This window comes from Pogona vitticeps, chromosome 3, assembly GCF_051106095.1.
Source record: "Pogona vitticeps strain Pit_001003342236 chromosome 3, PviZW2.1, whole genome shotgun sequence".
Classification (NCBI taxonomy): Eukaryota; Metazoa; Chordata; class Lepidosauria; order Squamata; family Agamidae; genus Pogona; species Pogona vitticeps.
The window spans coordinates 85,365,505-85,390,282 of NC_135785.1; the positions used below are offsets into that span (position 1 = coordinate 85,365,505).

The 24,778-nt window shown below is 41.5% G+C and overlaps 1 protein-coding gene across 3 annotated transcripts in view; it reads left to right on the forward strand.

The window, feature by feature from the left end:
• Positions 1-24,778, forward strand: part of RNLS (renalase, FAD dependent amine oxidase) — a 291,960-nt gene that overhangs the window by 229,700 nt on the left and 37,482 nt on the right. The window contains exons 7-8 of one of the 3 annotated variants that reach the window (XR_013543985.1): positions 3,598-3,753; positions 8,238-8,366. Coding sequence is in view for 1 of the 3 variants with exons in the window: in XM_078391345.1 (XP_078247471.1) it covers positions 3,598-3,684 (87 nt within the window). In the remaining 2 variants the exon portion in view is untranslated. Of the gene's footprint in view, positions 1-3,597; positions 4,210-8,237; positions 8,367-24,778 lie in introns of those variants that run through there. The other 2 variants (XR_013543984.1, XM_078391345.1) reach the window with 2 other exon arrangements.

Sequence of the window (24,778 nt, forward strand, 5' to 3'; positions counted from 1 at the left end):
GGGGCAAAATTAATTACTTTATTATGGTCTGGGATACTGCTTGGTTTTTCAAAAATATAGTACTTTGCCATACAAATCAATCTCACCTTCCAGATCTGCCACCAAAGGGACTGTTCCTCTCGGCGTTTGGAAGTACTGTAGCTAGCTACAAGTAACACCCAAACCACAGACTTGTAATTCATTGCTTCTTGTTACAGTTGTTGTGTAGACCTTCTTGTTTAGTTGTTGTGTAACAAGGCTATGCTTCAAAAGTAACATAATGTCAAAAAAACCCTTTTGATTGTACCAACATGAGTACTGTGGTGTAAATAACAATGGCTGTTTAATTGAAATCTGTTCAATTCTTTTTAAATGCTGAAATAACGTATAACTTTTTTTTAGCTCTTAATACTGTTTGTTTTAGCAATGTAAGCTGCCTTGAATCCTCTTCAGGAGAAATACAGGGTAGAAATATATTAAATAAGTAAATAAATAATGGTAAATTGCTGCTAGTTAATTAATCACCAACACATATTCTTTTTGTGCTGAGTCATAAAACTTGACACACAGCAAGAAATACAGATGGTGACTCAATAACTAGAAGTGATTTGCTGCTGTGATTTATGTTATTATTACAGTGATGTAAGTAATCAGTTGGATTTTGACCCATTAATGGAACCAGTGCCATTTTCTTAATATAACAAAAATGTTATCAAGCTAGTTCTAAACATTACTTTTATCGCCATTTCTTTAGAAACTTTGAACAGAAATTTCCAAGTGTTATGGTGCTAGGGCTGTTGTGTTTTTTTGACATTAAAAATAATGAGTAACATCACAGATTACTTTAAAAAGAAAAGATGGACATCATCGTTTTACTTGTTTGGCTTTAAATGAGTTAAATAATAAAATCCTATCATTTGTCAGCTTTAGAAACTCGATTTCAAGTAATAGAAATGAGCTTGTGGAAAACTGTCATTATCAGTGGCCCATAGCTGATATCCTGCAGGACTCAAAGCTACTCCCAACTTCTGATTACTCCCCCTCAGCAACATTACTTTTAAACAGGCATAGCAAAATGTTTCTCCACCCCTTCAACTGTTTCTAATAGGAGGTACTTAAAGTATTAAAGTCTATCATGCTTAAAATCCACCAAATCCAGAAGCCCCACACATTTCTGTCTCAAGCGGTGTAATCTGATAAGGCTTGGAATGCAGGTTGGTATAACGACCTCTTTGGTCCTCATCTACAGTGATTAGGTCAGTATTGTTACATAAGCCCTGACTTTATCAGGTATTACCTAATCCGATTTAAGTTAACATAACAAGCTATACCTCTGTCATTGCTCACCATGTGTAAAGAGCAACTGTCTGAAGATGAGAGTTTTCTTTCCATGGGGAGGATCATCAGGACCCCTCCATGTAAAGGGAGCATCTACAGAGAGGGTGGAGCTGACATGCTTATCTTTCCATGTTTCTACTTAAAGTGGTTGATATAACACCTGAAATGGGGAATGTAAGTCCCTCCAGAGGTTTCTAGATGTCTATCAGTCATAGCCAGTGTAGGCTAGGGACTGTGAAATAATGATGGGAGCTGGAGTTCACGACAAGAGTTCACAACAACTGGATGGCCACATGGGTCCATATACCTGTTACAGAGCAGCTTTAATAAACAGAACTTTCTACGAGACTAATATCATTTCTAAGGCCTAAATCTGATTACTAGTCCCAGCTAGAGCAGACTCCTTGATTCAGTTGTGGAACGGTAAACCAACTCTTACATAATTCCTGTTTATTCAGATCACCTACTGTAACTGAGACTGGCAACTGGATTGTGAGCAAAGTCATCACACCAACTGTTTTAGGATTGTTGTCTATCATCAACATTTTCCTCTTGTGGTAGCTCATGGCCCTAGATGTGTGGAAAGGAAGATATATTAGTGTTTTTTTATATACTCCCCCAAAATTCTAAAATGGTAACACATTCACATTTTATGTAACATTGTTCGTTATATGAAAAATTAGAGGAAGTAGCAGCTTGCTGAAATAGGGAGATATTCACCATTTAGAAGATGATTTTCCCTGAACTAGGCTCAAGCCAGGTTTAGTGCAGCTAGGGCTGCCAGGTGTCAGCATCTGGAAAATGCTTTTCTTCTGTGGATCTCCAGGTGAGAGAAATCTCATAGTAAGCTGCAATGAAAGAGGAGAATATTTGATGTTACAGTATTTTGTGTGATGGCTTCTGTGCCTGGATAGTCATGGTATCAGGGCTTAGTACAGCAGAACAAAGGTGTTTCTATCTGGATTGCACACATAAAATTCACTTTGGAATTAATACAGGAGATCTACATTGTCTCTCTCTCACACAAATGCATACATAGAGGATATTATCCTATTGCACAGCTATGTCAATGTAGCAGGAGAGTTGTCATAGGCAGGGGGAGATTGCTGCTAATTAAAGAGTCCTTGCTTGCATTTCACTTTGTGTGTCACTCGTGCACAATGAGGTGAAGTTGCACATAACCCAAAACTGAAGCCGGAACTTTTTCATTTATAGGAATTTGCTGCTGCCACTAACAGCATTCTTGCTATTCCGGTGTAGCTACATGGCAGGATTTTGACCATTATCTTGCAGTTGTTCACACAAGAATATGCCCTCTGGGATATCACAAAGGCTGATCCTCCGTTTACAACATAAGGCAAACCCCGCCCCCCATGATATCATAAAAACCCACCCACACCATCACTTCTAAATTTTGGTCCTAAAATACCAGGAATCAGAAAACTGCTGAGCTGCCTACTCTACATTTAGAAGTCATCTAAGTCAGGCATCCTTTGCTGGCATCACTGGGCCTAAAATGTATATTATTTTTGTCTTATCAAGTCCGGTAGGAAAAGGGAAAAAGGGGAAGGGGGGAGTGTAGGTTTCTGAAGGTTAAACTGATAGCTGAAAAGTGATTGTTTCCACGTGTGCTTGGTCATATTTCCTTGAAATTAATTTTGGCAAAAATGAAGTTGAAAAAGGCATCCCCACCCCCACCCCCACCCATCAAAGTCTAGGATCCTCAAGCCTGCCAAAGCTTCGGCTGTTTTTGGCCTTAATAGAAAAGAAGCAGAAAGTTACAATTGTTCTCCTCTGGGTGCCTTTCCGGCTGTATCAGCCTGTGGGAGACAGAAAGAATCACTGGCTGGCTGTGGAAGGAAAAGGTCAGAATTCTACAGCAAGGGAGCCATAATTCTTCAGAGAAACAGGCACAGTAATATGGATGTGATAAAACATCCATGCCATGCTTAACACAAGAGCATGTTCTTGTTGTTTCACTATAATGCAATATTTTGCTGTTAAGCAGAAAAAAAGATGCCTCTTTTATCTACTGAAAACATTATACTGATAAAAAGGAAAGAAGAGAAGAGACGAAAGCATGTTATTTGCATATTTCTGTCACCTGGTGTCTTCCTTACCCCAAACCCATGCCTATTGAACTACAGCTCCCATCATCTAACCTGGCACACCAATTGGAGATGATGTGAGTTGGAGCGTTATAGATTGGGAAAGGCTGTGTTAGATATGTGTTTTATGTAAGAAGGGTGTAATAACCTGACAAAAATTCTTCCTTTGCAGATTGCTTCAGTTTTCCATCAGGATGAGAATGCCAACAAGCTGGAGATTTGGTTACACTTCATTTGTACCTCTGGAAAGCAGTTGTGAAAGATATGGGTGTCTTTTTAAATCAAAGTTTCAGCCCAGATCAAACTGACCCAGCAAGAAAATGAGAAGGTAAGCATTGTAGAATTGCTGATGGAGACCCACAACCATTCCTAAGGCCCTTTTCTAGAAGGGTTGTCAGTCAAGCTTTGGGGAGAAGGAAAAGGAGTTGCTGATCTGTAGGGAAGCAGCTGCTTTGCTGGCCGATTGCCAAAAATGCAAATGAGTATTTTATCTCTTTCCATTTTTTTGAATGCATAACTTACTTTGTTGGTGCCTTACAGACAGGTTGAATTACAATTCCCAGTATCCCCTGGGGTGAGGTATAACATAATACATCTGGAGGGCCCTCTTAACATGCATTATTGACAGATGTTCCCATTGGGCTTTGCTGCCAAACTCACCACAAACTTCCCAATTGTGTCCCGGATGAACACCTGAACTTGACTCAGCCCTGTGCCATAATCCAGAAGGCTCACAGCTCCCCAGTCCAGATAGATATCCACTTCCTAGGGCTCAGTTTGGGGGTAGTTTTTAACTAAATGGGGTTTTCTGAATCTTGAAGTCAGTCCCTACTTTTGCTATTCTTCCTTGTAAAGGTTGTTGTGGGTTTTTCGGGCTTCTTGGCCGTGTTCTGAAAGTGGTTCTTCCTAACGTTTCGCCAGTCTCTGTGGCCGGCATCTTCAGAGGACAGCAAACTGTGCTCTGGGTAGGCTTGAGAGTGGGTGGAGTATTTATGGCTGTGAGAAGGCTAGTTTGTGAGGTAGGCTATTGTCCTAATCAGGAGATGGTTGATTAATGTGTTTTGTTGTGGATACCACGCACATCATCATCAACCTATCGGGACGCCAACTCTCCCCAGAAGAAACCTCAGTCTTAAGCAAAGGAGGAAATTTTGCAATAACACCCAGCAAAATTCCTGTGGAAGATATAATTGCCAACGTGGAATCAGCATTATATCATCTTCCAGAAGAAAAAGCAGAGGAAATAAGAGGGGAAGTGACCAGGATCCTACGGAAAGCAAAACCCCCCAAAAGTAACATAACAAGAAAGGAGAGAAATGCCATCAAGTCCCTGAACTCAGACCCAAACATCATCATTCTACCAGCAGACAAAGGCAACGCTACAGTAATCATGGAAACAGAAGAATACAGGGACAAAATCAGAGAACTTCTAGACCCCATCACCTACAGAAAACTGAAACGGGACCCAACTAACAAAATCACAAAACAAACAAACATGCTGATCAGGAGTTCCTCCCTGCACCCCAACGTCCTCCAACGAATTTGCAAGACAGAAGCTCTCCCACCTAGACTATACGGACTCCCCAAAATCCACAAGGACTCTACCCGCTCAGGCCCATTGTAAGTGCCATCGGCTCCCCAACATACAAATTAGCCAAACACCTAGCAACCCTTCTACAGACCCACATTGGACAAACCTCATCCTACATCAAGGACTCAGGGCATTTCATAAGCAAGATCAGCACCCTAAAACTCAACCCTGGGGATAGACTGGTCAGTTTTGATGTAGTATCCCTGTTCACTAAGGTACCGCTAAAGGACACCCTGATACTCATCCAGCAGATATTCCCAGAAGACATCAAGGCCCTCTTCCAGCACTGCCTTACAACCAGCTATTTCCAGTGGGATAATGGATTCTACGAACAGACAGATGGAGTGGCCATAGGCAGCCCTCTCAGCCCGGTTATAGCAAATTTCTACATGGAGCATTTTGAAAAACTTGCCCTGGCTTCGGCACCCCTCGCACCCACAGTCTGGTTCCGATATGTGGATGACACCTTTACAATCTGGAGTCACGGTGAAGAAAAATTGGAAGAATTTCTCAACCATCTCAACAGCATCCACCCAAACATACAATTCACCATGGAAAAAGAGAGGGCCAACTCCTGTTCCTAGATGTCATGGTCCTACGCAAAACTGACCTCCGACTGTGACACAAGGTATACAGAAAACCCACCCACACAGACAGGTACCTACACAAAAACTCCAACCACCACCCACGGCAAAAAAGAGGCATAATCAAAACACTGGTAGACCGTGTAAATCGGAACTGTGAAGCTCAGTTTCTCAACACTGAACTCAACCACCTGAATTGGGCCCTACAGGCAAATGGCTACTCCAAAAATGAAATCACAAGAGCCATCAAACCAAGAAAACAACACCGAACTGAAGAAGAAAAACAGCCACCCACAAACAAAGTATTTCTGCCATACATCAAAGGGGTCACAGACCGCATGGGGAAACTTCTGGAAAAACACAACTTACAAACAGTATTCAAGCCCACCACAAAAATACAACAAATGTTACGGTCAGCAAAGGACAGAAGGGACCCCCTCACCACTGCAGGAGTATACCGGATACCTTGCAGTTGTGGCCAGGTATACATTGGAACCACAAAACGAAGCATCCACACCAGAATCAAAGAACATGAGAGACACTGCAGACTAAAACAACCAGAAAAATCTGCAGTAGCTGAACATGCCATAAAACAAACTGGACATGAAATTCTATTTCAAAATACTGAAATACTGGACAAAACCAGCAATCATTACGTCAGACTGCACAGGGAAGCCATTGAAATCCACAAGCATAAACAAAACTTCAACCGGAAGGAGGAATGTCTGAAACTCAACAAAACCTGGCTCCCAGCTCTCAAAAACACAGAGTGCAAAAGGTCAACGAACTCCACCCAGCCACAAGGTCAGGGGATTACTGCACACAAAAGACCAGCTAATGACACCCATCAACCACAGGGACAGATAATCTCCCCTCCTCATCAAAACAATACATCCACAACAAAGCACATTAATCAACCATCTCCTGATTAGGACAATAGCCTACCTCACAAACTAGCCTTCTCACAGCCATAAATACTCCACCCACTCTCAAGCCTACCCAGAGCACAGTTTGCTGTCCTCTGAAGATGCCGGCCACAGAGACTGGTGAAACGTTAGGAAGAACCACTTTCAGAACACGGCCAAGAAGCCCGAAAAACCCACAACAACCATTAGATCCCGGCCGTGAAAGCCTTCGCGAATACATCTTCCTTGTAAAGTTCTGCATTACAAATCACAGTTTAAGGGAAATGCCTTCTCTTACAATGTTATCCCTTCAGGCCTTTTAATCTTTCAGAGCTGCATGCCTGATGAATCAGGCATGGAAACAAATCTATTCTCATCTCTCTGTGACCAATTACAAAGCTACAAAAGCTACTTTGCCAAACACAGATTAAGGCAAGCTCCTGTGAGAATAAAACAGTCTTTTCTTTTTGAGGAGACTCTGCTTCTTATGATGTATTAACTATTTAAAACAATTTCTGTTCATTGACCAGCTTGGACTACAGTCTAGGTTATGTTGAACCATGTTTTTTAATATGCAACTTTAGAAACCCAGAATCAAACCCCACTGTAACAATCAGAAATGATTTGGGCCAAATCCAATTAACAGCCCTAACTTGAGTAGGTTCATTGAATGAATGGGATTTACATAAAGGTCGACTTACCACCTTCCAGTCATTCATTGGATCTACTCTAGTGGGTACTGCTGACAATTGGATTTATCCCTCTGAAATTAAATAAATGCCCCCTGAGCAATGGAGTCATGCTGTTCATTCATTGTCCCCAAATCACAGGCAAACATCTTGCGAAAGCAGCAGGCATTGGAAAGCAGAGCCATTGTTCTGACACTCTGATCCTGTGGATCAACAAAACAATTCAAGCATCATGTCATTATGCATGACACTAATGTCCTTAATGGTTTCTCCCCGGATATCCTCCCCAAGTGCATCCAAACCCCACCCACAGTACTGTTACTAGTTCTGCCTTTTCCCAGGACATCCATGTTTATAGATGATTTTTTTTTAAAAAAAAAACATTTTCAGATCCTCTGATTGATAGAAAGTGTGCACAAGCTTCCATTCAGCCTGCAAAACCAGCAAATCTCCCAAAAACATTTCCACAAGAATCTTTGGCTTCTCACTCTATAGGGATTGTCCAAGTCACAATCAATGCAATCATACAAACCATAATCAATGGTTAGTAAAACTGATTGATTGTGTTTATCCCAAACACTCAGCTTGCTGCTGTGTTTTGCTCAATTCCAGCTGCTTAGCAATATGACTACTGATTGTGTTGATTGCCTGATCAATGATGCTGATTATCTACCCCTGTCTTTGTCTCAGTGCTTTGCTGGGCAGAAATGGGGGACAGAAGGAGGAGAAATAGGAGGAGATAGGGCCTGGGTTGGGATGAAAGAAGCTAGAATAGCAATTGAGTTTCGATCTCTTATGACTGACTTGGTGTTTAAAAGTAAATAAGTGGTTAAAGCTATTTAAGAATCAGCCCATCCGTGGGTATCTTGGGCAGTTTTTTTTCTCCTCCCCACAGTGATCTTTCTTTCTGAAGTTTCTGCATCAAAGGTCAGAGCTGTCTTTTTCATGTACCATGACTTACAAAAGGCAGCCTCTTTGCTTCTCTCTTCCCCACCCCATCTTCCCTCCAGTTGATGTCTTAGCTCTACTTCCTCTTCCCACAGGTCTCTGGAGACTGTGCGCGCACACACAAACACCTTCCCCCCCACCCAAAGCTAGCTACCAAAGAGAACACAGTGTGCCACTTCCCCTGCATTCGAGCTGTCCCAGGTGCCTATGTGGAAAGGAATGCCGGAGAATCCCACTGGCCAGTGGGTTCAACTGCTCCACAGCTTGTGGTGATGGGAGCTTGGAATACCCCTCACTATGAGGCCTCATTAGAGGGCCCTGCCTAAGACAGTGAGTTCATCTGCCTTGTTCTCCTGCCTTTTCAGAACTAGTACACAACTCAAGCTAAGCTGTCTTTTCAATGTAATCTGTACTCTTCATGATACACAATTCAGATGAGTCAGCACTGAGGTTTTCTATATTATTTTTAGCTTTTGTATTTGGTAAGCATATGGAACAGATCTCCGCTTCCCAAGGCCAGCCCCATATGGCCATATTGTTATCATGCTCCTTCAGCTCAGATACAATTACTGCTCAAATGATGCATAGCATAGCTAGATGTTTGTGTTCTATTACTTTGACTCTCCCCCAGACACCGCCCTTCCCAACCAAGGTCTTTGTGTAACCACAGTATAAATCCTAATATTTCCCTCACAGGATCACCACTGTTTTGCTTCAGAGAGTTTCTACCCTATGATCAAATTACTTCATACTGTAAATAATAATAATAATAATAATAATAATAATAATAATAATAATAATAATAATAATAATAATAATAATAATAATAATAATAATAATAATAATAATGATGATGATGATGATGATGATGATGATGATGATGATGATGATGATGATGATGATGCACCATCAAGTCAATTCTGACTTATGGCAACCCTTTTTAGGGTTTTGTAGGTACAGTAAATAGTATTTAGACATGGTTTATTTTCCCTTCTTCTTAAGGAACCCTAAGACTGTGCAGCTTGCCCAAGGCCACACAGGATGGCTCTTTTTCCTGGAGGCACAGCGGGGCATTGAATTTCCAACCTCTGGGTCTGCAACAGATACTGAACTCATTGAGCCATCCCACAAGTTATTTTATATACAGTATAGGTTGACACATATATACTGCGGCTTGGATTAAAAGATTCAGTTAGTGTGTTGCTAGAATTCAAGCTCTCCTAAGAAGTAAACAGAGTAATGTAGTGTGCACTTGCCTCCGTCTCATGTTTCAAATTTGCTTACTTTTGTTTTTTGATTGGTCACCTGGAGGTACACACAGGCTTCATTTCACAAACTCTGGTTGCACCTTTGTAGGAATTGTGTACCTGGAAAGAAAGCAATGTAACAACAGGAAATTTGATTGATTGATTGATTGATTGATTGATTGATTGATTGATTGATTGATTGATTGATTGATTGATTGATTGATTGATTGATTGATTGATTGATTGATTGTATATGTGTCCTGATCCTACGGCTGCATAAGGTTATGTGGTTAAATCATTACCTGAAAGTTTTGCTTAATGTACAGTAGTGTATATATTACAAACACACAGAGAAACAGCAGCTGATGTCCTGTCTATTTTGTGCACATGTAGCCCAAACCATTTTGCTGTCTCAGATGAAGCTACACTTAATGCCCCTTCCCAGTCAAACAACATACTATTAAGACACATGGAATAGGTTTAAAGCCATATTCTGTTTTAGATCAGTAGAAACAATAAACTTAATTGGCATTATTATGCCACCTGCCCACTTTGGCAAACATCTGTTGTCCCTTATGGAAGAAGCCAAGGATCCCCAAAACCTACAGAATTGATGCAAGGTCAGAAATAAGTACTTGCTGTAAGGTGAAGCGCATTGAGAGCTTGGGAAGGTTACCGTTTTGCAACACCCAAAATCTCCAACCAATATGGATCTATGTGTGTTCTATGGATTTATACACAAGAACTTGTCAGTTCCAAGCAGCCAGGAGACTTCTGCGTGCTTTCCTGCATACTGCTGCTATCACTATTCCCATCTGCTGCCTAGCCAGATTTTCAGGAGTTTTCAGAACTAAAAGTAATATACAGCAGTCATTTATGGTGCTTAACATTGTCCTTCATGTGTAACAATACAGCAAGTGGGGGGATATAAGCATCCTTAGTTAACTTCTTTTGGAACTCATGAAGATTGCTGAAACTTCTGTCTTTGTTTCCTGAACCAAACAACGGTTACTTATTATGTACAGAATGCAGCCAGGCCCATGATCTATTAGACTGATGTCTAGCTAACATCTATCAGTATGTGCTATTTAGTCTAAGAACCCATCCTATATAGGCAGCTTTACTATTGTTATCATAATTCTGCACTATCCTACTGCTAGTCAATCCATTTATTAAGCCCATTCATTTTTTTTCTTAGCTTATATATTGTACCTAAAAACTCTTATGTGTTCCTACAGGGTGGTTTACAATAAACTTTAATGATGATAGATCTCAAATTTGGCGGGGTGCATTGGGGGGGAACCCTCCCAACAATCTCAGAGAATTGAGGGATTTATAATAGAGCTTTTACTGCCTGTGTGGACCACTTCTTTTCTTCCTTGTCTCATTTTGGTTTCTGCATAAACAGATTTTGCAGGGTTTGGAAGCAGTGCAACTTTCAGCTCAACAATAGACGAGAAAACAAGAAATCAGAAAATCAAGACAGTAGCTATTAATTTTTATTTTATTTCCATCCCTACCCCTTATTCATTTGGTCATTGGGCACATACATGTGCCTATACATCTCCTGCAGCATGGCAAATAAGAGCTTGTTTGAGGGTCGAGGGCAGATGGCTCTGCATAGGCCGAGCCCAAGGCCTAATCAATCAACAAGTCTGCTTTGCCAAGTTTTCACAACACCAGGCCAGAGTGTGGGCTCCGTCCCAGGCAGGAGTCTTATCATCAGCAATGGCTAGCCTAGCACAAACTGCCCCCTTTGCAGAAGCATATTTGGAAAGTCTGTTCCACTGGGAAAATGGCATGGGAGAGGAAAGACTCTAGCCTCCCTTCCTTAAAATGGAGTGATTGGCTGGATAAGCTAGTGAAATGGCACAAAAAGATTGAATGCAATTAACTCAATAACAACTTCAATAATTGCTCTCAAAAGACAAATGTTAATCAGCTGTTTCATTTAAGAGTCCTGCAGATGGATCATTCCACGTCATGTTTGTTTGTTTAGCTTTATTAAGGCCTGGTTGCAGTCATCTAGCCAAGAACATGAAGTCTGCTGGGGATTTTTGTTTTTATTCTTTTTGTGGCAGTGTCTCCAAAAATTCATTAGGCAGAAGCACAAAGTCCACACGCTTTCCCATGGAAGTCTCCAACCTTTTGTGTATTTCCACAAAGGAGGACGGAAGGGCGGAGCTCAAGGGAGATGATCCTGCAGAGCTGGGTGAAACTGGTCTTTAAAAAGTTGGAGGAGTCTGTGGTATTCTGGGAACTTATGCAAAGCAGAAGGGGACATTGTGTGTGGTTAACAGAAGCCTTTGTTGCAAAATAATGACCACATTTGAATAGAAAAGCTCTGAAAAGTGTTAAATGGTAAGATCTTTCTTAGGTTTTGATTTTAGCTTTAAAAAAAAAGAATGTCTATCGATATTTTTCAGATGTACTACTACAGTTTGAACTGTGTTAAGGTGTATCATAACCCAGAAGCATTTGGAGAGTTGCCCTTGGTTTGCTTGCAGGAGAACTTCACCCTGGATCACATTGGTAGACCAGTTTTCATCCAAATGGCTGTGCCTCCTGTAACAGTGGAGGCTCATCCACTAGGATAAGAAGGTCACTGATTAGCCTCAAGCTCAGGCTACCCCTGCCTACCTCCCTTCCAGAGGCTGAAGATATCCGTATATGTGAATGTCTGCCTGCCTAGTTTCACCTAGTCTGTCATCATCTTTATAATCCTGATCATGCAGGTCTTTTCAGGAAGAAAAATGGTTTTCTGGGTCCAGTGAATTTTGTAATGAATTCTTTTTTTGGTGCATTCTAAGTGCAAAGAATATCTGTCTGCCTGCCTGCCCATCTACTCACCTTTATTCCTCTGCAATCCTATGGACATCAGCTCAGGACCATATAGCAGCATTTCTGAGGTCAAAGGCAGAGCTCCAGCTTTGTGCAATCTTATATCTATTTCTTGATTCCTGGTCCTCGAAAGATCTGCAGCTCTTACCTTCCTGACACTGAAGTCACTAAGAAGTGATTAAGAAGTCACTGAAGCAAATGAGAAGTGACTAAGAAGTGACTAAGAAATTTCAGAGTCTTCCCTATTGCACTCACAGATTAAGATACAGTATTAGGAGAAAGAAAGAGAGGTTGAAAAGTGTTTCATTGCTGATCAAAAGTTTCTGGATATGCAGTTTTCCAAAACCCTCCCAGGCCTACCATCTCACCAAAGTACCAGAACATTTAGATCAGCCCTGGACTCTTCAGAATAATCCTTATCAAATGATATTTGCCTTCCTGAGTTAAGAGTTGGAGCTCATCTTATTTATTTCATATCCTTTGGATAGTATTACAAAGATGTCTGGAACCGTGGATCATTTCCCGAGGTACCTCCTTACTGTTTTTTCAAGTGCCTTGGCACAATCCACTGCCCCACTTCTGCTGTGCATCATTGATCTCTTGTCCTTCGTATTTAGTGTCCCCTGTCCTTGGGACTAAGGCTTCCCTCTCCTTCGGGGTTCACTTTAGAGCCTTCCTGATAGAGTTTGTCAGATTCCAAACAAACAAATTATTTCTCCCGTGAGGTGCTGAAGGATAGACCATGGTCCAGGAAGCCAAACCTTTCCCTAATATACAATCTGCAAAGCCAGTTGTTTATTTTCAGTATTCTTCTGTTTCTTCTTGGACCAGGACCTTCCTAAGGAAGGAATGATGAAATAATCACACACCTCATAGACACTTGCACAACATTGTAGCCTGTGCATGTCAGTATCAAATACTGCAATTCACTGTAGTTGCTCCCTCACAATTTGTGCCTTTTCATCCTGCATAGGTTGTGATTGAGATCTATTGTCTGTGGAGGAATCATTGCGGGAGCTCAAATGTATGATGGACAAAAGAAATGATTCAAGGATACACTGAAGACAATACTGAGAGAATTTATTATTGACTCCTGGTCCTCAATTGGAAAGTTTTCACTCAAACAAACAGTGCCTGGAGAAACACTGTCAACTGGGAGCTAAATAATTCAAAATAAAAAGAATTGAAGATGTGTAAAGGATGAGAGAAGTGAGAAACTGAGGATGTCATATCTTGACAGCCCAACAAACCTGCTCCCACTGTTTCCATATCTTTGTGGCATGTATTGGGCTCGTTAATGAATCTGAATCTGACAGAGAGATGGTCTTGTTCACAAACTCCATGCTGGTGACAAAGCCCTGTTGGACTCACCCTCAAATGCCCCAACCAAACTTCCACACAAAACACCTTGTTTTGCCCTTTTCCAGCATGACTGTAGAATCAGAAATGCATTGAATCATTTACAATGGCAAACTCCAGCTCAGCTTAAGCCACGGTAGAAGTTGCATAAGAAAGAAGCTAAACTGCGTCATGTCTGGGAGGGAGTACATTGTCACATTGGTATTTCGACAAGAATACAAGCCTACAGTGTGCAGCTCGTTTACTCATGGAAGGCTCATATTCTGAAGGCTGGCAGATCTCTAATATAATCTAGGTTTTGCATAGTCATTAAGGAACAGTTTGAAACCATAACTGAAAATGAAGGAAGGATGAGAATATATTAAAGTACATCCTTTCTCTATTTTGAAGAGCTATTCCCATCCTGGTGCTCCCAAGATGTTCTGCAGCACGGCTAGGGGTGGTGGGAGTTGTAGAGCAACCAGTGTGAAAGGTATCAAGTTGGGGGAGATGGATTTAGAGCATATCATTGTGTCCCCAGATGTTCTTGGACTACAACTTCCAGACATCCTGCCTGGCCAGCACAGCTAGTGGTAAAGGTATTTGAACTGCTTCAAGATAGGTGCCTCGCTAGACGATAATAATCCGTTCCACTGAAATTGCTGTTTAGCAAAATCATTGTCTAGTGCAGTGGTTCGTAACCTTTGTTACTCGGATGCTTTTGAACTGCAGCTCCCAGAAACCCCAGTCAGGACAGCTGGTAGTGAAGGCTTCTGGGAGTTGCAGTCCAAAACTCCTGAGTAAGCCAAGGTTAAGAACCAGTGGTCTAGTGAAAAGCATTTCCCCATTGGAATGCATTGGAACTTGTTTAATGCGTTCCAGTGGGGAAGAATCGTTGTTGTCTAGCAAAGATCAGCCATAGGAAAGCTGATCAGCTGTTTAAATTGGTGTCTTGCTAAGCTTAGGTCCTGAAAACATCTGTTTGTGAGTGTGGAGGGAGCTGTCAAAATCGTCGTCTAGCGAAAATCAGTTTGCGAAGCAAGGAGCAAACATTGTCCAGCGAAATTCCCTCATAGGAATCACTGTTTTGTGAATCGCTGTAGTGATCGCAAAAAGCCAATGTCTAGCGAAAAAACTGTCATGCGGGATAACTGTCTGGCAAGGCACCACTATAGATACATCCAAGTGCTTCCCTATGATTTTTCTTCCACTGAATGTTACAAGTAAAATTGATTTCTCATATTATCAACCATATTGAATTTTTCTGTATATATACATCCTGTTATGATCTATCTATGCCAGAGGTCATCAACCCCCGGTCCGTGGCCCATTGCCGGTCTGTGGCTTAAGCCCAACCAGGCCGCCAAAACAGATCTCCCGCCCCCCCTCCGCACACACTCACCCCCGCAAAGGTTGTTTGCGCCTGCACAAACGGTGGTGCGGCCTCCTGGAGCCTGACTGGAAAGCTAGCAGCACGGAGGGACCCAGTGGCTGAAGACAGGAGCCTGCAAAATTCAAGTGGCCTCCCCACAGGGCTCTGTCTCCAGCTGTGGGGTCCCTCCGTGCTGCTGGCTTTCCAGCCTGGTTGGAAAGCCAGCAGCATGGGGAGACCCCATGGCAGGAGGCAGGAGCCTGGTGGGGAGGTCTTTTGAATTTCCCGGGCTCTGTCGGCCAGGAGCACAGGACGATGGGGCAAGGTGAGGAGGACTCCACGCAGCCCTGACAGCCCGCCCACTCTCCCTTGCGAACCTGCTTCCCCCGGCTCACCGAAGAGGTGGGCGTGTCACGCACAAGCATGAGGGGTTTGCCACTCATGTGTACAAGCTCAACACACCCACCTGCGGTGGTGACACACCCACCCATGAGCATGGGGGGTGCCCCCACCCCTGAACCGGTCTGCACATGGAGTCCGTACTCCTCAACCGGTCCATGGTCTGAAAAAGGTTGGGGAACACTGATCTATGCTGTTGGATATGACATGACTTCTCCGGCACAAATCGTTAAAATGTAGCCCACGTTTACTATAACCTTTATGCTAATGCCATTTTATGAACCTATTTTTGTCTACCTTATTAGCACTAAAATGCTTTTTTTCCAATTAGTGTTTTTAGTGCAAAATAGCTGTCATGCTATGGTTAATGTTGGTGATCAGAAAAATCCTTTCTTTAAAAATAGCAGCATTTTGGTCCTCTAGTGTTATATCTCTTTTTAAATTAAGATTAGGGGCCTGGGTGGCCTGAGCAGCGGGAGGGGGGAATCTCACCCCCAAATTTCAGAGAGTCTCCCCCATACCACTCATAGACTGCCTATGATTATTAGGAGAGGGAGATTAAAAAGTGTTTTGTTGCTCATCAAAAGGTTGATGAACAAATTAAAAATGGCAAATACAAATAACTGGAGAAGTAAAATAATACTTTTAAAAATAATTCCTGTCCCTAAACTTGCAAATTAGTAAAAGTTAAACAGATGATGAAACTGGTTTTATGAGTCAGAGGTCCCCAGTGATTTTAAAGTTGTAATGATTATACAGTGGGGTCTTGACTTGAAAACTTAATCCGTATTGGAAGGTGGTTCTCAAGTCAAAAAGTTCTCAGGTCAAATCTGCATTTCCCATAGGAATGCATTGAAAACCATTTGATCCGTATCTGCTCTTTTCCGTCCATAGAAACTAATGGGAAGCTGCTATTCTGCCTTCGACCACTAGAGGGGGATATTTTGTTTCTTTTTTTTCTTAGGTCAAGAAAGGTTCAGGGAAGGCAGGGAAAATACAGTCCAGGCAGTACCAGGCAGTCTGAAGACTGTCTCCCAATCCACTCTCTTAAACGCTGGGAGGAGTGAGGAAGCAGACAGGCACCCTTTTCACTGGCCAACAAGTTAACTGAAAGTTCAAATTTTGCACTTTCCCTCCCTCCCACGTGGTTTTTTTCAGTTCTTAACTCAAATCTAAGTATGTAAGTCAAGTCAATATTTTCCTATGAGAGCGGTTCTTAAGTCAAAATGTTCTTAACTCAAGCCGTTCTTAAGTCAAGACCCCACTGTACATAACCATTCCAGTTGTTGATTGTGCTATGTCTTCATAGTATTTTTCATTTGCTTTGTTTGTGGGTCTTGTTATTTCAATTGCCTGATTTGGGCAGGTGGTTCTCTACCTGCTGTGTGGAGTACCATAAACTGGAGCACTAGGCAGTCAGTGTTAAACAGTGAGAACTGAGCAGCATCAACAGATGAAGTCTGCACAGGTTAACTCTCCTGTTTAGCTCAACAGGGCTTCAAAGCACCTACATTTCTCTAGATTGTGCCCACAGAGTTATATTTGGCATGTCTTGTAACTTGATCTAATACATTCCACATTTTGATTTGAGAGCCCATATTGAGATGGTGTTATATAATAATGTTTTGACTGCCTGGAATTAATTTGCATTCAACTTCCTTTCATGCCTCTGTTTAATGGCATTTTATAAGAACATTTCTGTTGGCTTCTCATGACATGCCTTTTTGAACTCATACAAGATCATGTATATTCTTATTATTCACATTCTTTGCTTTGCTCTGTTGCTCCAATATACCCTTGCTCTCTGACGAGATCGTTCATTGAGTCTGTAAGAACTGCTTGAGCAAGATTTAGTATGCTCCATATTTGATGCATATAATTTAAAATTTGATTTGATTTCATTGTAACAATGTGACCCAACCATGAATTAATCCCAGTCTTCCTTACACTTTCTGGTTTGATGTCATTTTAGCTGTGTTTCCACAGGACTTCTGTGGTGAAGCAGCATCAGGGCTGTGATTCTGGCACCACCATGGCAATAACTTCCTCCAAGTCACTGCCCCCCCCAATCCACCCATTGTGCAAATTCATCTGCCAAGAATCTCCAAGGGCATGAGCATGTGCCTAGGGTCTTCCTGTGGACAAGTGTTTTGGATTCCTTCGAGCCCCTATCTATGAGGAACCATTCACATCCAATTTTCCTTTCAGATGACCACACTCAATGCATAGGCCTCAAAGGGCAAGGCTAATCCAGGGACATGATGGCATGCCTCACCATGGAAGAACTCTGCACTCAAGTAATACACCATTGTGGCATCTTAGTGATTAGAGTGCTGGACTAGAATTCAGGACTGTTGGGCTAGGACTCACCGCACAGTCACAACTTAAAGGAGGTGTTCTGTTGGCTGCGGTGGGAGGGAAGTGTGTTTGATTGGGACATAGCATTCACTCTGTGGCCCATCAATCATATACTGCCTCTGGAATGGAATAGCAGGATAACAGTATAGGCCGCCTTGGGACCCCTTATCGGAAGGAAAGTGGCCTATATATAAAACAAATAAAATAAATAAATCAGCATAGAAATGGGTGGAAATGACGATATCAGAAGATAAGGTAGAAAGACTTAGAATGGACAAAGATGCTCACAGGAGTTCCCTCATCAATCTCATCACAGAACACACTGAATCAGGGACGCCCCGTTGTGATTTTAATGGCTCCTTTTGTACTGATCTGGAATACCACCACTTAGTCTTGGACTGTTTTCACAGAATGTATTGTGATAATTGTGCAATGTTCAGAACATCTAGCCCAAGTGATATATTCTTTAACCAAATAACATGTCAGACTGTGATACAACCCCATCTGGATTCCTCCATTGATCACTACTTCTTGTTACCCAGAACTCCATTTTTAAAAAATGAAGTGCATTCTTTTGAATACCAATGAATATGCAATAAATAAAGATTTGAGTCCGAAGTTTTAGCCATTTGGGAAGTTTGAGATTGATCGATGAAAATTTACCCAATCACATTTACCTGGGAAATCCACCCCATTAAACACTAGAATTTACTTCTGAATATGCCCAGGATTGCAATATTATTTACTTAATCAATAAGCAAATTGGGGGGAGTTGGTAGTGATGTTCTGTCCTGGGATAAACATGAAAATATTCATAATGATTAATATTGAATCTTTAATATTCCAATATTCAGTTTTAGCATTTCATACTGTTTTTTCAATATAGAAGCAGGCAACTGTATTGAGGTTTCAATAAATGTGCACATTAATTTCAGGATTATTAATCTCTTAATTCATTAAAGAAAGGGCAGGTAATTAATCAACCAACATTAGTTGATTAGGAGACATTGCTAATAACAATGAAAAATGTGCTTACAAAAGAGCACTTCTCTCCCACAATATGGGGTAGCAAGAAAAGACACTGTGGCATTCTAAAGACTAACTGCTATATTTTAATATAATTTTCTGTGGAATGTTTATCATATAGTCTCTGTATTCTAACTCGCATGCCTGAGGAACATTGACTAAATCCAGTTGAGCCCCAACTAAAGTAGACCCATTAATTAATGGGACTTTTAAAGGTGATTATTTAACAAGGTTCATGTAAAGAAACAGGCCCACTCTAGTTTGGGACTAACTGGTAGATATCAATCTGAAGACATTGCAGGTCTTCAATATGAAGTTTTTAAAATTGGCTGCTACTCACAGATTCTATCTGAAGAGCTCACCCTATATATTTTACTGACACCCTCTCCCCATTCTTCCTCCGAAAACCTCACAGCATCTTATGTATGACTTGTAGGTCTCCCATCCAGGTGAACCAAATGGGTTTATCATAAACATCTTGTGCCTTCAGAGCATCCTGTCACCATTCTTTCTAGCTGTGGGAACAATGCTCAGTGGGGATCTCAGAAAGAAATGATCTCAGAATGACAACAGAAGATTTAATACAGGCAAATGAGCTCTCAGGCTTGCACGTGGACCGTGTAGATGCACATGGTTTGGCCTGGGCAGAATGAACAGAGTCTTTTTGCTGCGACTGAATGTGATAAGGAGCAAAGAAGCATCCATTTCCCCCCACTTTGTCATGCTGGAGACATGGGTGAATGCCCTGGCTGCCGGTTTTATTCTGCTCCTCAGACCTATGTACAAAATTGGCACTGGCTTGCTAGAATGGCATCAATCTCTGTCCTACCTTCATTTTTCTCAACAAAACAATCACAAGTGTAGACTCCACAGAAAAGTTTGTGTGAAAGAACGAGAGCAGAAACCAGAAAGTGACGTTTTGACCTGCAAGCATTGCAGGGTAAGTTTGCTCCACTTTGCAGAAGTACCAACAGAAAACTTTCAATCTGGAGAGGCAAAAACATAAATCATCCTAAGGATCCCTCAACATTGCTGCAAACATTTCTGGGCCAGAAGTGAAGTGGTCAATATTACAGTTACCACCCCACCAATGAGTTACTCTAACAGCAGAATGCTCTCCGCTCTTACGAGAATGAACAATTTTCCTAATGTCTCAACATAGTTATTTGGGGGGGGGGGGGGAATGACTTCTATGACATGTCATATTTTTCCGCAACCTATTTTTGAGCTTCTGGGTAGGTTTGAACATATCTAGGAGTAATCTGGTGAGAAAGGGCAGATTACTCATAAACATGGTTGAACTTGCTTGTGGTAGTTTGCAGAGAAAATGTGAAATGTCATAGAAATCCTCCCCCTAGTTGCCAGCATATTATTTATTTATTTATTTATTTATTTATTTATTTATTTATTTATTTATTTATTTATTTATTTATTTATTTGATTTATTTGATTTATACCCTGCCCGCCCATTTAGACCAAAGTCTGGCAATGTTCTCCAAAGAACAACAAATGATAAAGAAACCCCCTGAACTGTAATCCCAAAGGAACTGAATTATTTACAAACTGGAAATAATGTTAGGTTAATTTTTCCACCAGTTAAAAGGAAAGGGAAAATAAAGAAGAAGTAAAAGGGGAAAGTGGGCATCAGTGGGGACAACACTATTTTCCCCAATATCTGCCCCCCACTCCACACCAGGTCTGGAAATGGTCAAAAATATCTGGCAAGTGTGCAAAACCAAACCTAGAAGTACTTACTGGACACTTTCATTCTGATTTGTGGAAGAGTGAGACCCCCCCTCCCCCTACATTCTGCTTATACAGTGGTACCTCGACTTGAGAACTTAATGCATATAGGAATTAAGTTCACCGGTCAAAAAGTTTGCAAGTTGAGTCAAACTTTCCCACTGGAATGCATTGAAAACCATTTAATCTGTATCTGCTGTTTTCCGTTTGTAGGTCGAGCACTGTTCGTAGGTAGAGGCATTAGTTCCCATAGGAACTAATGCAAAGCCAGTTAATCCGTACTGTACCAGTAGGGGGTGAATTTCTTCTTCTTCTTTTGACCTAAGGTGAACTTAGATCAAAAAAAGGGCAGGAAAGGGTTTTTTTTTTTTGGGTTCGCAAGTCGAGGCTTCGTTGGCAGGTTGAATTGACTTTTTGCAAACAGAGCCATTCATAACTCGAATCGTTCACAACTAGGGATGTACTTAAGTCGAGGTACCACTGTAGTCAAACCCCACTGTTCCTACAGGCCTCTGGGAATGTAAAAACATTTTTCCCTTTCAAATATTCATACATATATATATTTGCACTGGTGAGCATTGGGAGCACTCAAAGTGCCTGAGGGGGGGGGGTCATACACAGCCCAACGTGTGCACTATCTACTTTTTTTCTACAGACGAGAAGACTGAGAATAGATCAGGCCATCATTATGTCCAGTTAGAGGAGATGGCCCTGTCTTTCTGTATTTGGAGAGGGTGCCACGTTGTGACCTGCAAACATTCTCATGGCTCTAGTCCTTCTCAACACTACCCCATTCCAAAGTCCTTCTCACCCTGGAATTGGGGAACTAACTAGAAAACGAGATAGCTGGAAGGGATGATGGATACCACACCTTTCTATCCAAAAGAAAACTGTGTGGATGAGCATGCAAACCTACTAGTACTCTAAAATCAAGTGTTAAGGAATTGTGTTCTTAGGGTCCTTAAAAGGTGGAAGAATGAGAACCAGAACAAGAATTAGTTGGGGGCACGTACCATGGGTCACTCTGACTTCTGTCTTACCAGACCTAGCCTTCCCTGAGCAGGAACCTACCTTCAGCCCTCAATAATGAACAGAGCCTGAGATGCAAAGTCATCTGAAGCAGCTAGGTCAGGATAGGGGTGTCAGGTTAGAAATGTTCCATTCCCTGAAAATTCATGGCTGAAACTGGAATCTTGCACTGTAAAATGGGCGTTTCATTTTACATTTCCGCCACTTGATGTGTTGACTGTTATTTTGTTGTTTTTATTTACATTTATTGTTTTACTTTATTGTAAACCAACAAAGTAGACCGTTTTCTATAATGGGGCAGTAAATACATAAATAAATAAAAAGGGGACAGGCCCTTATGTAACAATTGCAATTCTCTGTGTGTGTGTGTGTGTGTGTGTGTGTGTGTGAGTGTGTGTGTGTGTGAGTGAGAGAGAGAGAGAGAGAGAGAGAGGCAACCCATGTGGATTTCCTGCACCACCTCCTAAACAGACATTGGCTGGTATTCCTCTGCACAAATGCAAAGGGGAGGGGAAATTGCTTAAGTATCCCTCACCCTGCTATGACAGATTGCCCATTACATGACTAGTTGTGCAACAAATTTTGCAACTAGTGTGAGAACAGGTGCGTGACAGGGATCCCTCCAAAACAGCCTTTCTGCTAATTTAAGCAATAGAATACTAGCCATTATGTACAACATAAAACCTAGTTCTGTGTAGGCTATAACTAGCAATACTAATGTACATATATGAATTTCAGCATGCCTAAACAGCTGTGCTGTTTGCACAGCTGTTTGCACAGGTATGTAGTCATTTCCTAGATCCTTACATGTAAAAATTGTTTCCTCTGTCCTTGTCATATCTGTTAAATTGTATTTCTTTAATATTTAAATTTTCTTATATTGTCTGAAATGGCGTAGTGCTAGATCAATGCAGCGCTAAAATAGAAACAGATGGGGGGAAATGTTTGCACTGTCCTGCAATCCAAAACCTGTTGTACTTGGGAAACCCTGCAGACCCCACAGACCCTATTTATTCTGACGCAGATTATCACACATGACAAATCGAGTAAAATAAAGCACAACCAAAATAAATTTAAAATAAACAATCCTAGAGGGATGTTTAAAGAAACTTGCTTCTTAGCTGGAAAAAAAAGTGTGCTTAGCTGTATGTTGCATTTTAAATTGAATTTCATTTGTGCTAAACCCGATATAAAAACAAGAGTATTTCAATGTGTAATCATGCCCTCAGTTTAATTTGATTTAGCAGCTGTTACTGCTGTTGCTCCGTGGGCTTGCATCCTAACCAGTCTTTCTTACAGCCTCACATAACATGTGGGGAGTTTTTCCAGGTCCTGCACTATTGCTGCTGTTCTTGTTCAGCCAGCACACAACTGCAGGGTTTTCTTTTCCCAGCCTAGTGCGACCGATGTTACCACTTACACAAAAAGAAGGCTTACAAGTCACAATGCTGGCATCCTATTCACTGCTTTGATCCAAACAGTGCAGTTGGGTCCAGCCATCAGTTCTGGCTTTTTTGCAGGTTTGGTTGGTTGGTTGGTTTAGTGTGCAATTGGATACAAAATTTGCAGTTGGGAAAAAAAAACTGTGTAATTGGAAAGCCATATCTGTTTAGCTAAAGAAATGGAGAGGAAAAAATAGACAGGTTAAGTGTGTCTCTTTATTAAGAACTTAAACAGCAGACAGTGCCATGTAACACAATTTATGTAAGAGTGAGGTTTCCATATTTGGCATCCGTACTTATATCAATTCCCATACCGTACTGAAACGACGTATTTTTTTCGGCCCACTCCTCTTTCTCACCTTTACTAGTCTTCAAAGTTTGCAAGCTCATTTGACTTCAGCGTAGCGAGAACTAACACAACTGCTCAGCCTGAATATTTGGGTTTGGCTTTTTGGAGGATCCTGTAACCGAGTATTTGTGCAGTTGAAAAATCTGCTTCTTAAAAAATCTGTGTTATGCAAGCACAACACACACTCGGACATCATGAATGTTCAGCTATTGAAACCTGACATCAGATGGGATTGGGGAGAAAATAGGCAGCCAGGCTTTAAAGACGCCCCATACAATAAGCCTTCACTGGCACTCGCCTTAAGATTCTCTCTCCAATTGGAGTCTGGGAGGAAGCATGGCGATTCCCTGAGAAGGGATTGATTATCCAGCCATTGGAGAAAACCTGGAACACTGCAGAATTCTCTCTGCTTGCTGAGGTGATGGGGGCCCTGAATGGCATAGAGCTGAGTATTAATTGGCTCAATAGCTGCCTAGAAACATTCTGAGTCTAGCCTGCTACACCCTTTGACATCTTCCATAAAGGCATAACATTCCTTTCTCCCCACTGTTCAGACTTACTTCCTCTTATTTGGCTCCTTTCCTTACGTGCCTGTTCATTATTCTGCTCTATATACCAGATGCCTGGATACTAATCCCATATCAAGTTTGCTAGAACATGGTAATTCTCCAGTTCCTAAGATGAGAACCAAAATGTCATCCATTAACTCCACTGGGGAAGGGTGAGATAAGGTTGTTCTGGAAACATACCTCTTCTCTTCCCTTATTTTAACCATTCTCCAGTCGTGTTTTCACATTTTGCCAGCTGAATTTCTTGGAAGGCTCAGCAGTTTGCCTCTTATCTCCTGTGTTCTTTATATGTTATGATTTGTACCATGGCTGTTTTACAGATATAGGATTGAGCAAGACTTACCAGACATTTTATGGCCTGTTTCTTAGAAAGGTTAACAATCTCTCTGAGAAAACATTCTGATAAAGGAAAAGAAGATTATTCAGATCACAGAATGCATTTGAGGTCTCTCTCTCTCCTCTCTTACACTGAGAAAGCTACGGAATGGTGAATGCTTTCTAGAGCAAGGAAAATGCTCAGAGCTTGCTGTGGGATTCTGGGAATTGTAGTCCAGAAAGTAATTCTATTTCTCAGCTCTGAAGAGAGCACTCCAGTCCTGCCCTGTAGGAGAGACATTGTTCAGAAGAATCCATCTTCCAGATGTTAAGTGAGCTGAAATTTAAAACAGCTTTCTTCACAAGATTAAACATTGGTCAAGGGGCCCTCACACATTACCAAGTGTGGAATCCTACACTGGTTCCCACAGTTTGCCATTGTGTCAACAATGCAGTTGTTCCCATGTAGACTCATAGACAATAGCCAATACTGTAATTGTAATCATTCTCAACCTGATAGTCCTAATACTTCACTTTGTCTGTTTTCTGTTTCCTCACCTGGTCATGGGGCCATGTATAAATATGACAGTCTCATAATCTCATTCTTA